The sequence below is a fragment of the Varanus komodoensis genome, unplaced genomic scaffold (assembly GCF_004798865.1).
Source record: "Varanus komodoensis strain SLA01 unplaced genomic scaffold, ASM479886v1 scaffold1, whole genome shotgun sequence".
Lineage (NCBI taxonomy): Eukaryota > Metazoa > Chordata > Lepidosauria > Squamata > Varanidae > Varanus > Varanus komodoensis.
The window spans coordinates 125501489-125514869 of record NW_025335268.1 but is presented as its reverse complement, the minus strand read 5'-3'; the positions used below and the strand labels follow the sequence as shown (position 1 = coordinate 125514869).

Below are 13381 nucleotides of genomic sequence, written 5' to 3'. Positions count from 1 at the left end.
GGGGAAAGAGGGAAATCTACTTCCACAAACTTGCCGCATTATATTGGCACATTATACTTGGGTGCCACAAGTCACAGCATTAAATTGAGGCAATGTCCAAAAGTAAAGCCAGTGTGGTGTAGTGGTTAAGAGCATGGGACTGGGGCTCAGGCAACCTGGGTTCTAGTCCCCACTCAGCCATGGAGCCAACTGAGTGACTTTGGGCCAGTCACAGACTCTTAGTCCAACCTACCTCACAGGGTTGCTGTGGGGATAAGATGGAGGAGGAGAATGATGTAAGCTGCCTTGAGCCCTTTGTAGGAAAAAGGCAGCATATAAATCGAAAAATTAAATAAACAAATAAATAAATAAAAGCTTGCAAAATAGTTGTTTTCCCACTGATGCCATCAGCTAATGATAAGTCACCTCTTCCATGGTATTACAACAGAGTGGGATAGGTTCCTTACTGTGTTGAGTTCTCAATTTTGGAATGCAATCCTAATGGAGTTATGCCTCTCCTCTACTATTCAATCAATTATAACAACTTAGAAAACCATTTTAAATTGCTTTTGAATACCATGCAAACTGTTAGCCAAAAATGTTAAAATATATATGCTAAAGTATGTTTTTTAAAAATGCCTGTATCACCTTTTCTTGCTCTGGTACTACCGACATAGTGCTGTCTTGTATCTTACTACTCTTATAAAGTATATCACTTTTGCGTATCACAGCTCTAGACAAGAGCTTATAAATACAAGCAAGGTATATTAGACCCATAATCAACAAAAACAAGTAAGGAAAATTGAGAAGATAAATATTCAAGTTCAGTACAAGGTAGGAAACTTGTATGCATTTCATAAACCTAGTGCATTGATGTACAACACACACCTTTGCTATCTGTCTGATCTATTTTACACCCACACTAAAACTCAACCCAACATTTTCTGAATTGACTAACTAAAATGAAGTCACCACACCTTCGCATGTGTATAATAACTTGGTTTCCACCCAATATTTGAATAGCTTCTTACTGTTCCACTTCAGACATTCGGGCCACCATCCCCTTACCATCTTCATTATTTACCTTCAATGAAAGCTGCTATTTGTTGGCTTTTCTGAGATGGCAGTTCCCTCACAATCTCCAATGCTGTCAGGCCTCTGTTGTCCTTTATATTCACATCAATCCCTTAGACACACACAGAAAGAATTATGAATATCTTTCTATATGAATGTGCTGTTCTATAAAAGGTTCCTTAATAAAAGTGAATGGATGCCAATTGCAGAAACAATATGAAGGAAGCCTGGCAGCTTCAAAGTTGTTGTTAAAGCTTTTTCAGGTAATTATCTCTAACAGATATGTGGTACATATACAATTCAGTGTGAGATAAAATCAATGACAACAGAACTGAAGGTTCCCCAAAAAGCTCAGTGGAAAAGAACTAAATGTTGAAATAAATGAGTGGCTGTCAACATATAATCCACAGTTGCTGAAATTTATTTTCTCTTTTTCAAATTTAAGCAATTTAAGAGAAGTATAAGCTATTGCTCACAATTTTTTAGATGTGTTCTAATTTACACATATTTCAATTTCTACATAATATTAACTTTAATTTACACTAAATGTTCTTTATTTTTTCTCCTTAAATAGTTCAAGTTAATACTTTTGGTATGCTGGACCATAAAATAAACATGGAGTACTTTTTTAAACTTTGCTTACCACATACAAATAAAATATATGTGCTAAATTAGATAATCTTAGGGCAGGAGTGAGCAACCTGAAACTTTCCAGATGGTTTGGCCTATGGCTCCTATAAGCTTTAGCCAGAAAAGCCAATGGTAAGGGACAATGCAACTCAGAGGTCAAAACATTTGAAGGGCAACAAGTTGCCTACCTCTGCTATAGGAATCACTTTCTGATGCAAACCTGAACATTTCCCTATGCAAATTATCTTGCACAAATCAAGCTACTCTGCACTGGAAAAATTTCCAGTTCAATTTTCCCCAGAAAACCCAGATTACTGATCACAAGATTTTTGGAGCTGCTAAAAATGCCATCCTACTTATTCCAATCATCTGCCTTATTGACAAAGGTATGGAAAACATATGGAAAAACCTAATGTCCTCATTGACCAGCTTAAAAATGTCTTCAAGACAACTATCAAAGTCCGATTTTTTTTTCCAAGCATAGGAAGACCTTTCTGTTTGGACTGATTAAATAAGTCAGTTTCTAATAAGTTCTATTTAGCTTTTATTAGCACTGTTATATTTTTATACTGAAAGCCTCATCAGGTTTTGGCATAGGTAGATGCAGTGCTTTTTTTGTAAAAAAAAAAAAAAAAAAGTGCCGAAACTCATGTCGCCACCGGTGTGCAACCACACACACCAATCCCAAGCCGAGCAGCATCCCAAGCCGGGCGGCACGGACGCAAAAGCAGCCTGCAGGCACTATGTTAATGATTTTTGCTGCTGACCTGCTACGCCGACAGGCGATTCAAAATCACTTCATAAAATCCATTGGAAAAAATGGTGCCGGAACACTGTTCCGGTGCATTCGATGACAAAAAAAGTCCTGGGTAGATGTAATCAACAGAAGAAAGATGGCAGGAGAATCCTACTCAGTACCATTAACCATGGTATCCTCCTGAAACAATTCTGCAGGTGGCACACTGGAAGCATTGTGTTACAGTGGTTCAGGTCTTACCTGTGGAATCCATTTCAGTTATTAACACTGTGTGTCCATTCCTTGGCCCCTTGGCAATTCAACTATGGGGGTCAACAGGGTACCATCTTGTCCCCAGTCCTGTTGTTCATTCCTAGTGGCTTCATATAGATGTTCATTAGGGGATTTGGAGCCAAGTGTCATCAGTATGTTGATGATACTTCCTCTATCTTCTTGTGCTTATTGCCTCAGGAGAGGCTATACAAGGTCCAGAACATTGTATGGACAGTGAGTGGCTGGATGAGTGGATTAAAACTGAATCCAGGCAAGCGTGAAGGACTATGGGGGACTAGTTACCAAGCCTGGGAAAAAGTCTGATTTGCAAAGATCAAATCTCTAGTGTGAAGACACCCCTAGATCCATCACTGTCTCTGGAGTCCCAAAAAGCCACAGTGGCTCAGAGTGCCTTTTACTATCTTTGACTGATTCACCAGGCAGAACTTCTCCTAAGTAGGGATAACTTGGCCGCAGTAATATAGGCACTAGTGAGCTCAAGATTGGATTAGTACAATGTGCTCTATGTAGGACTGTTCAAGAAGCTGGAGCTAGCACAGAGTGCAGCAAATCAGCTATGCTGGGAGTTGCTCCTTTTTACTAGGCAACTCCTTTGCTGAAGGCACTGCACTGGCTGGCTGTTTGCCACCTAGCCAGACTTAAAGTTTTGAAAATAGTGTATAAATTTCTAAATACCTTGGGACGGGGATACCTGAGAGAGATCTTTCTCCCTTACCAATGTGCCTGGTCAATGAAATAATCAAAGGACATTCTCCTGTAGTTCCACATGCACCAATGGCCCAACAAGAGAAGAGCCTTCCGTGTGGTGCTTCCATTTCTATGGATCTCCCCTAGTTGGAATACATTAATACTGTCTTGTTTTGGCACCTGCTGAAGGCACCTTTGTTCCAGAAACCCCTCCTTACTGACCAGCCATGGTTTTAATGCTACCTGTATTTAATGTTTTCAGTCTTTTATCTGTTTTATCCTTTTATTGTTCACTGCTCTGCAATCTTACTAGGTACAGAGCAGTACACAAATGCTTTAAATAAAGAAATGGTGGCACTATGGGAGAGGTAGCTTATTAAAGTATTTACTCCAGAGTTGAGAGACTAAAACTACCTATCCAAATAATGTTTATACTGGACATTCTGAGGACTAATGCTTACATTACTGGATGTTTGCAACAGAAGAAACAAATGTTGAGAAATAGTCTCACCTACAGCTAGCAGTATCTGCACCACATCTGTTTTGCCAAACAAAGCAGCCTCATGCAAAGCACTCCCTTTTTCTGTCTGTAAATGAAAAACAGCATATGGCCAAATTGAGAATGGTACCGGTGAACGCTGAAGGCAATACTTGCACATAAAAAAGGCCTCCTTTCACAAACAGAGGCACAAGTTACAGTTCATCCAAAATTAGCAGAAATCCTTCAAGCTACTTTACCAAGCCTGCTAAACTAATGTTTAAGGTACCTTCTAGTCATTACTCTGAACTACATCAACTAGGAAAACACCTGCAAACTGATCACCTGTAAACTTTTTCAATGAAAGGACTAATACAAAGAAGATGGAACTATTTAGTTGTTAAATATTATCTCCTTTGTATATTCATTCACGTGAGAGAGCTTGTACAACTGCCACCCTAGTAAATATTTATTGAAAGATACACTTTTGAATTTATGAAGAGATGGAGGACTGTTGGGAATGAAAGAGGCAGTTATTCTTGACACACCTTCCAGGGCCAGGCTGGCACCGGCTCTTCGGATAAGGACTTGAGGCTCTGGGAAATGAGGTCTGTGAACCCATGACGGTGCACTGGGAGAGAAGGATTAACCAATTAGAAGGCTTGTGTGGATCTAGGAAGCTAGCCCTTCTCCAATAGGGCACACTGAGGGCTGGAGCCCAGGGTTAATGAAAAGGAGGATTCTTGAATATAGTTTCTAGTTTGGGTTCAATGAACCACTCTGTGTATGCTCAGGGACTCTTCCTCTGTAAAAGTAAGTATTTTTCATGGGATCCATAGTAATATCACCAGGGTCAGTGTCATTGATGTACATTTACAGAACTTCATGTGTCAAATAGGTCCTGCATCTTCACATTGCTGTTACTGTCTCTCTATCATGCCTCTCCAAGCAAGCAATGAAAGGAACAAGATGGAGCAATATTGCTTTGTACATAGGGACAAGAGGGAAAGGGAAGCATAGGGGCAGCAGAAATAGCAGTGAAGAAGTAAGTGCACTAAGACAGGGGGTTGATGAAGCATTTTGGCCAAGTCCCCTACCCAAACCTGAAACAAACACCAAATATAGTTGCCACACTGCAGGATGGGTTTAAGTGTCACAAATCCCAAGGGTAACATTCTTTAGAACCATCTGGGGCTCAGCTGACAAATCAGACACTTTTATCCTTGAGGAGAACTCCACTGAATTTCATTACACTTGGCATCAGTTCCAAATGATCCACTGCCAATATGTGATACCCAAATCATGTATTTAGCATTAAATTCACATTGACACTTGAACAAATCAGAATTTTTTTCCATGGCAGATCAGAAACACAGATAGATAAATAACCTGGTAATTGCTATCCATGCCAGCTTCCAAGAGAACATGAACAACAGCTTTATGTCCATTCCTAGCTGCAAGATGTAATGGTGTGTGTTTCTTAGTATTGCAGCTTAATAAATTGGGATGAGCATTCAGCAACATCTTCACAACCTCCAGTCTCCCGTAGAGCGCAGCCAAATCAAGAGGTGTCTCAAACTTGTTATTGCGCATAGTAGGGTCAGTCAACTCCTCCAAGAGAACCTTCACCACTTCTGTATGGCCATACTGAGCTGCACAGTGCAGTGCCGTCTCATTGTCGTTATTCTGAGATTACACAAGTACAAAAGCCATTAGACAGAGTGAGAATATTACATGCTCTTTGAGATAATAACATCATAGACAGTTATAACCGAATGCCTTCTTTAAACACAAGTGAAACAAAACTATCTGATTAAATTCCTTCCTATTGTTTAAGCTGCACCACATACTAGACAGCATTAATGTAAGTTTAGTAAGTGATTATGTCATCTTATCCTAATCAAAATATAAACTTATAAACAGAGGTGTGTATGGAGAGTGAGGAGGTAAGCATCTGATAAGACTGACTTTAACAGTGCAAAATTAAGTACAGCTTAATAACATTTGAAAGCAATACTAATGCTTCCATGGTTCCGATGTCAATTATTCCCCAATTGTAAACACACTTAGAATGAGTATCAACTCCATTAAATGTTACAATCAAGGTGTAGCAACAGTTTGTGTGTTCATGCAATAACGAATAGTATTTCAATACACAGTGAAATGGCTGTGGGTTCCCTTGCTTCTCCTTTTGTTTGTAATAAAGACTACAGAACTAGCCTGTTGTTAATTAACTTTTATTGTTCCTGTTTCTTTCTTTAAAGGCTGCTGGGATTCAAAGAACTGTGGAACTTGTTCCTTAAGCTCAAGAAGACTTTAGATTTCTCTCAAACAGCAGCCCTGCCTGCTACAAATTGCTTTTTTGAAAATAAAGGGATTTCAAATGCATGTTCTGATACGGTATGGGAAAGTCAACAGTGAGTGTCCAAAAAATCCAGTCACGTCCTTGGCACACTGCTAAGGAGCTCTTCAGATCCTAGTTGGCTGGTAGATGAATAAACACATCCTGCTAAAATAGTATACTGAAAAACTTAGATACTAACAGCGGCCAGTAACATATACTGCCCAAGTGCTTGCAAAATGGAGCACTAGTGTAACAGGAACAAACCGGAAATAGGAAGCAATGCTGATTTCTGGAACAAGACAGCTCAGCAGAACTCACAGAAGGAAGCTCCACTGGTCTGTCCCATTCTGGACATGTGTGTGTTTGGGGTCATTTCAAGAACTACTAGCTCCTCTTCCACTAGTGGACCATTTCAGAGGCAGAACAGCACTATAATATGCTGCCCTATGAATGTAAGCATGCTTGTTGTGAATGTGTGTTTAAGCAACAGATTGCTTCCATCAGAAATACTCCAATTGGCAAAACTTCTGCTATTGTATAACTTCAAATGTTTTTTGCACTAGATGGTTTAACCCTGTGTATTCTAGCAACTACAAAAACCATGCTGGTAGCCATATAAAAAAGAATAAAAATGGCTTAGATAGAAAGAAGTTGAATTGATATCAGTGGGTTCATTTTTTTAAAGGATGGAGGAAACAAAAAGAAAATCAATTCAAACAGCAACATGCATGCACAAACATTTAAAAAACCAGGAGAAACAGAACAATCCAATGATGACAGTCCCAGCCAAGGTGTTGCTAAGGAAAAACAAGTAAGCCTAGATCAGGTAATGCAATATTAACAACATGTACTAAAATTCCAAATGAATAAGAACATATGGACCAAGGTTTATAAAGGAGATGTTGCACTGAAGTATAAGACACCAATGAATCATGATGCCTTGACAGAAATTTATTTAAGAATTATATATATCATGTAATACTAAGGTCAACATCACCAGGAAAATAAGTCAAGTTTAAGCTTTGTCCTAATCTGCATACTTTGTAACTTCCATATTAACAGGGGGGATTATATTGTACCCCACATTCCAGTTTATATTTGGTTGATATACGAATACAGATTAAACAGGAAGAAGTATGCTAAAAGGTAATTAGCTATGGTTCATATTTAAGGCTATCATCTGACCATACCATAATCTTCCTTTTAAGCAATTAAACCAGTTACATTTAAGTTTATATACCATAAAGACCTGCTTTTGACATGTAAAGGAAGCACAAGAATTTAAATTAAACAAAAGTCTCTATTAGAATTTAAACATACAGGTAATGACTGCATTGTGATTTTAGCTCCTGTTCAGCATCAAAATCTGGAGGAACATTAAAAGTAATAAATAGTAAGATACTACACAATGAGAGGCCAAACCTCAGTTTTCTCTGCTTTCCTCACACATTATAACAAACAAGGTACCAAAATCTAAAGGGCCCTTAACTTTCAGCTTTACATATTGCAGTTAAAGCTTTAATTGATTAATGCAAAAATATTACAGCCAAAGTAATTTTTAAAAAAACATATTCATATATAAGAATCTTCTTATAGATCAGTGTCCCAAAACACAAGAACATGTTTATAAAATTTAGAAGGTAAAGCAAGAAAATGATGGCTGTAAGGTACCTTCAGTGACCTGGCAAAGTAAATAGCTGCTTTGCTTTTGTACCTACTCCCCCTTCACAAATCTGTAAGACTGTGAAATGCTTTGCATTTGGGTGTATTCCAACAGATAAGTAAAGGCAATTATTACATTCAGCTAGATTTAAGATTTTATATCTAGCAAATTGGAAATCTCAGATCACTGCAATAAGAGCCATAATCATGTATCAGAAAACAATTGACTGTTCATACTCGGAATATATTCACAACTGCTGACAGTGATATACATCCTTATCTGAGATTAGCCTAAACAGTCTTATCAACCTACAACTGGCTGTTGTGTAAGTTGTTGAGCATGTCTGAACCTGAAAGCACTGGGCTAAATAATCCACCAGTTAACCCATGCTTTGTTGTAGGGTTAACTGCTGAGTAGTTTAGCCACTAAATAATCCAGTACTTGCAAGCTGTGCAGCATCTTAACAATCTACAAAAAGAGCAATCATGGGTTACTAAATAAAAGTGGAAGCAGTATATACATGAGATCCTGCTCATTCCCAACAGCGCATGGGTTATTTAAGCTATGGAGCCTCATCTGCAATCAAGTTCACACATAGGTATGGCTGAAGAAAAGGATATAATTAAAGCAAACACTGAGACAGCTTTACAGGTGTCACATGGCTAGAAAAAATATTTTCCATTCTTATGTACCAACAAGCATAACATTTTTGAATATCTTAACTTTTATATGTCAGGAATTTCTCTTTCCATAAACTGTCAGGTTATTTTGAAACACAAATTTCAGCAGATAGGATAAGCTTGTCTAGGATAGACATAACAAAGGACCTTTTTTGTTCCTGTCTGCTGTGAGTTTGGGAGAGTGCTACAAAGAAATTTACTTAAATATGACTGAAAAAATATTAAGGCTTTATCTGCTAAATCTATCTCTAAATTAGGATTTTTAAAAAGCTCAAGAACTAATAACTTCTACATGTTATGTTTCTGTTTGACCCATGTCCGTTTTGGAATGCCTAAAAATACAAAACGTAAATTCCATGTATTTTGCTTTAACACACTTTTTTGGATTTTAAAGCAGGGGTATAGAACCATAGGTCTCCCAGGTGTCCTAACCTGATTTTCTGAGGTTCCCCAGATAGCCCAGCTCTCTTCCCTTGGTTATACCTTATTCCTCTAATTAACACACTAACCTGAGCAACTTCTAGCATAATGCCAATAAAATTTGCTGGCATGAGAGTTTTCCCTGGAAGACCCACTGTGCCATTAAATAGTACTGGCACTATACTAGAAGTCACTTACACTATTGCAATTTCATTTACATTAGCAGTAGTGTTGCAAAAGATAATAGTCTATGAATGTAAACTGGATGTGAATCTAAGTGCATATTTCACTGGAAACGATGCAGTGTAGACTGGCAAGCATCAACACCTCAACTACACATCTGGATATGTATCTGACTGATGCGCATGATTCATAATCCAACAAGTAAAAGATACACAGAAGCAGTATCTCTGAACTCAGACTGGGGTAAGGAAAGAAATCAAGGTGGAAAAGTAAAAGGAGGGGTAGAAATTATTTGTCCTAGTTCTTGTCCATTATAGTCATTTTCTTGCTGGCATTCCTATGTAAAGTTCGCATGATACATCAACATACTGTGTGAATAAGCTAAGTAGAGCAGGTTGCTCATGAAACAACTCATGGTCTGCCTGATAGATGATCAGATTTACCATAGATAGTTCTCCCCATCCTTCCCTACAAGTCCTCCAGCTAGTATTGAAAGGTCCTCCACAGCAGAACCTGCCTCCTTACTTTGTTTCTCCTTTAATAGCTCTAAAATCTGCCTGTATTCCCTTAACAAAATTTGTTAGATAGCTTGAAAGTAAAAAAACAAAAGTAAAAACCTTTATTTTGACAATGGTTAAAGTGCTCACAAAAAGTGGGTGATATGTGGTTCTCCCCTTTCTGGAGTACTTGGAGGCTTGGGAAAGCATGTAATAGTTTGTGAGCTGCCCCGAGGCTTTGTTGCGATGGGGGCAGCATAAAAATGTTTTAAATAAATAAATAAATAAATTTAAATAAATAATAGGTGGTGGGGACTGGGAACAGTCAGGTCAATAGTAAAAAATCAAAGGATCATACCCAAAAATTTGGGGGGAGGGAGCTTTTTGCCACTGTGTTTTTCAACTGACAGCCATCAAATGTATGCAAAGCAAGCTATGTGCAGGCTTGTTTGGTCAATGTTCATAGATGCTGCCTACTGCACTATGACAGCAGACACTGGGACATTAGCCAGACAAAGCTGCACATTTCAGCCAGCCATCGGTATGCCCGTGCCAAGACCCAGGAAAAGCAAAATCACAAACGAGATTGTGTACATCTGTGCAGTCACCCCCTAAAAAGCTTTAAAAATGAGTAGTCACTAGTGGTTCACCATCAGTCCCCATGACTCAGAATCAGTCCCAACATGAATTCCTTCTGCCTGTGTCACCTGCCTCTCCCTCAGTGGCCCACACTCTCCCCTAGCCATAACCATGGCAAAGCCATTTGCCTTTGTTTTTGATTTGTTTTGCATAGCAACTGTCCACTCATTGGTGTAGCACTGTTGCTCTAGAGGAACACTGAAGGAGCATTCCCTGCAGCTGCCATGCTTTGTGCTAACATGCAAGCACACCCACCCACCTCTTCCTCTCCCTTGCTGTACATGTGTCCACCCCCCCCCCCACGCTCACGATTCACACATGCTCCCCCTGCACCCTACACCAAGGGCATCAACGTGACAGAGGGAGCACATCCTGCCAGGCAGACTTTCTTGAGGCTCCCTGTCTGGGCATCTGCCCAGGAAAGTTTTCTTTTCAGACTGTTAGGAGAAGGTTTGTTCTGCAGCTGGAGTGAGAGGAGAGAGCAGGACTTGTTGACAGCTCTTAGGAATACCAAGGACAAGACAGGAGTGCGAAGAGATGGCAGGAGAGCGCGCAGGAGATTTGGGCTTCTCAGGGCAATTGCCCAGATGGCAATGTCCACATACAGTCCATATGCTCCTTTTAGATAAACCGGCCTTCACAAGAGGAAACTACTGGGTCCCCTAGTAGATCAAACATACAGCCAGTTCCAAGCGCTCCTCCAGCAGAATGTAGTAACCAGACAGAAGCATGAAGTGTGGCTGCCTCTGTGGCCTCTGCTTCTCGAGAAGGCATGGTGTGATGTCCATGGTTCCTGATATTCCAAAGCTGTGGGTGTGAGATCGTGTGGGGGGGTGGAGGGAGAAAGGCGCAATCATGGGCGCGCTGCGGGGGGAGGCAGAGGCAGGCGTGGTCATGTTGGGGGGGAGGCAGGTGCGGGCGTGCTGGGGGGGGGGGGGGGGGTGGGCACGCCCGGGCAGGGAACACAGGCGCAATTGTGGCCATCCCCCCCCCCCCCCAGCATGAACAAGGCCATCCCCCCATACGACCACAATCACGCCCATGCAGGGAAGGCGGGCGCACTCACAATTGTCACCCAATGCAGAGTTTGCGAGCTACAGCAAATTTTTTATGAAATTTCTGTTCGCGACCGGATAGCTGAGGTATCACTGTACTTGTTTATTGCAAGTCCCTATACAATATAGTGTTGAACAAGAAGAAAATTTCACTGTAGAAAAGAAACCACCAAGTGTCCTAAAACTTATAGCTGAAAGTTCTACTGATGGTATACTACTGAATTTTTAAAGATTCCAAATAGTATGTTCCTAGTGCTTCTATAGACAATTTATACAGACTGATGCAAACTTTAAAGCCTTTTTTCTTGTCTGCTCCCATAGAATGCTTAAAGGGACTATGTGGTGAATAAACAAAATAGCTACAAAATTTTGTTTGATTATGCCTATTAAAGCAAGCCAGGTTAGGTGCAAAATGTGTAGCTTCGCTTGATTTTAAGTGGACAATAGGTTCTTACTGCTTTGTGGTTAAAAAAATTTATAAAGCCATGAAAATACAAAGTTGCCAGACTTAAAAAGTAGGCCTCATATACACACCTTCTACTGATCTGTCCTTCTCTAAGCATTGTAAGAGAAGCTTCCACTAACTCAGCCCTTGCTTGGAACCTATTTACTACTCCCACTCACTCTACCTGGAAACTGTGTCTATTTTTATTTTATTTCATTTTTGACAAACAAGAGTTTCTTTAACTGTATATATTGTACACCATTCTGAGAGCACTATGCTAATCAAGCAGTATAGAAATAGTAACATAATGGCATATTTCTTTTTTTTTAAACATGCACACATCTATTATAGAAGCAAAATGACATTAGCAAACAGACACGCACGCTCATGTAGATATTATCCAAGGTTAGTGCTATACAGCGCGAATCCACTGAAATGGATGTGACTGATACAGAGAAACACTGGATACCATGCAGTGTATGCAACATAGATTTAAAGAAAAATGTACCAATGAACATGATATAGTTTCTGAAGGTTATCATATGGAAAAAACAGATACATATAAATACTTCCCCATCACAACTTTTGAACATTTGTCCTTATCCGACCAAATTAATTTGCACTATGTTCAGAACTATCAAAAAGTGTAAGAATATCAGAAGAATTGTACTGGATCTCACTAAATTTTGATCTGCACAGCAAGCAACCATGTCAATGGGAAGAGCACAGCAAGACACAAATGTAATAATACCTTTCCACTTGTCCCCCAGTAACTGGTATATAGAAGAATACTGAGTCTGCTCCAGGAGGTAATATGCATGCACAATCTACAATTATGAAATTTACCATGTAAGATATGGTGATGGCTGCCAGCTTACTTTCTAAAAGTTGACAGACCTATCCCTCATGAATTTCATAAATTGCTATCACCAATGTGATAGTTAAATGAAAGCTCCATGTTTATAGGCAGTATATCTCTGGTCTTAGAAATAAGAGGAGGCAAAACATGTCATTATTATGCCATATGAATGAACTTCTCAGAGCTTCCAAAAACACAATGTTAGTCTAGACTGATCATTCTAGCATGGTTCTTATATCAGATAAAAAGAACAGTGGCATTGCACTTATATCCCACCATTCTTCCTCTTGCGAGGAACCCCAAGATGCCTAGCTCCTCAAAACAACCATCCTGTGAGGAATGTTGGGCTGAGAGTGAGTGGTTGGGCTCGAAATCACCCAGGGAACTTCATGACTGAGTGAAGACTAGAATCCACATCTCCTGGGTCTCCTATCCAACATTCTAACCACCAGGATTCCAAGCTGGTCCCATCTAACCCAAACCTCTTGCCTTAAATGGTGACAGATTTCACATGTATTTAAGGACAATTAACCTTCGTTAGATTGGCGGCACAGAGAAAGCCCTTTTCTAGCTAAAAGACCAAACCATGAAAGAACATATTTATAATGTTACACCTCAAGTTATATGTCAAAACTGGTCATGCATTGAATTCCAGTGGCAAGTAATGAAACTTTATAGTCCTTAGTAACATGGGAATTTACTTTCTATCTAATGGGGT

General features: G+C 39.6%; 1 protein-coding gene across 7 annotated transcripts in view; it reads right to left on the bottom strand.

Annotated features, from left to right (window-relative positions):
- Positions 1-13381, bottom strand: part of ANKS1A (ankyrin repeat and sterile alpha motif domain containing 1A) — a 163092-nt gene that overhangs the window by 92843 nt on the left and 56868 nt on the right. For all 7 annotated transcript variants that reach the window (XM_044444690.1, XM_044444699.1, XM_044444657.1 and 4 more), the window contains 3 exons: positions 5268-5564; positions 3912-3987; positions 1064-1165 (listed from right to left, as the gene is read on the bottom strand). In XM_044444690.1, the coding sequence (XP_044300625.1) occupies positions 1064-1165; positions 3912-3987; positions 5268-5564 (475 nt within the window). The remainder of the gene's footprint in view (positions 1-1063; positions 1166-3911; positions 3988-5267; positions 5565-13381) is intronic.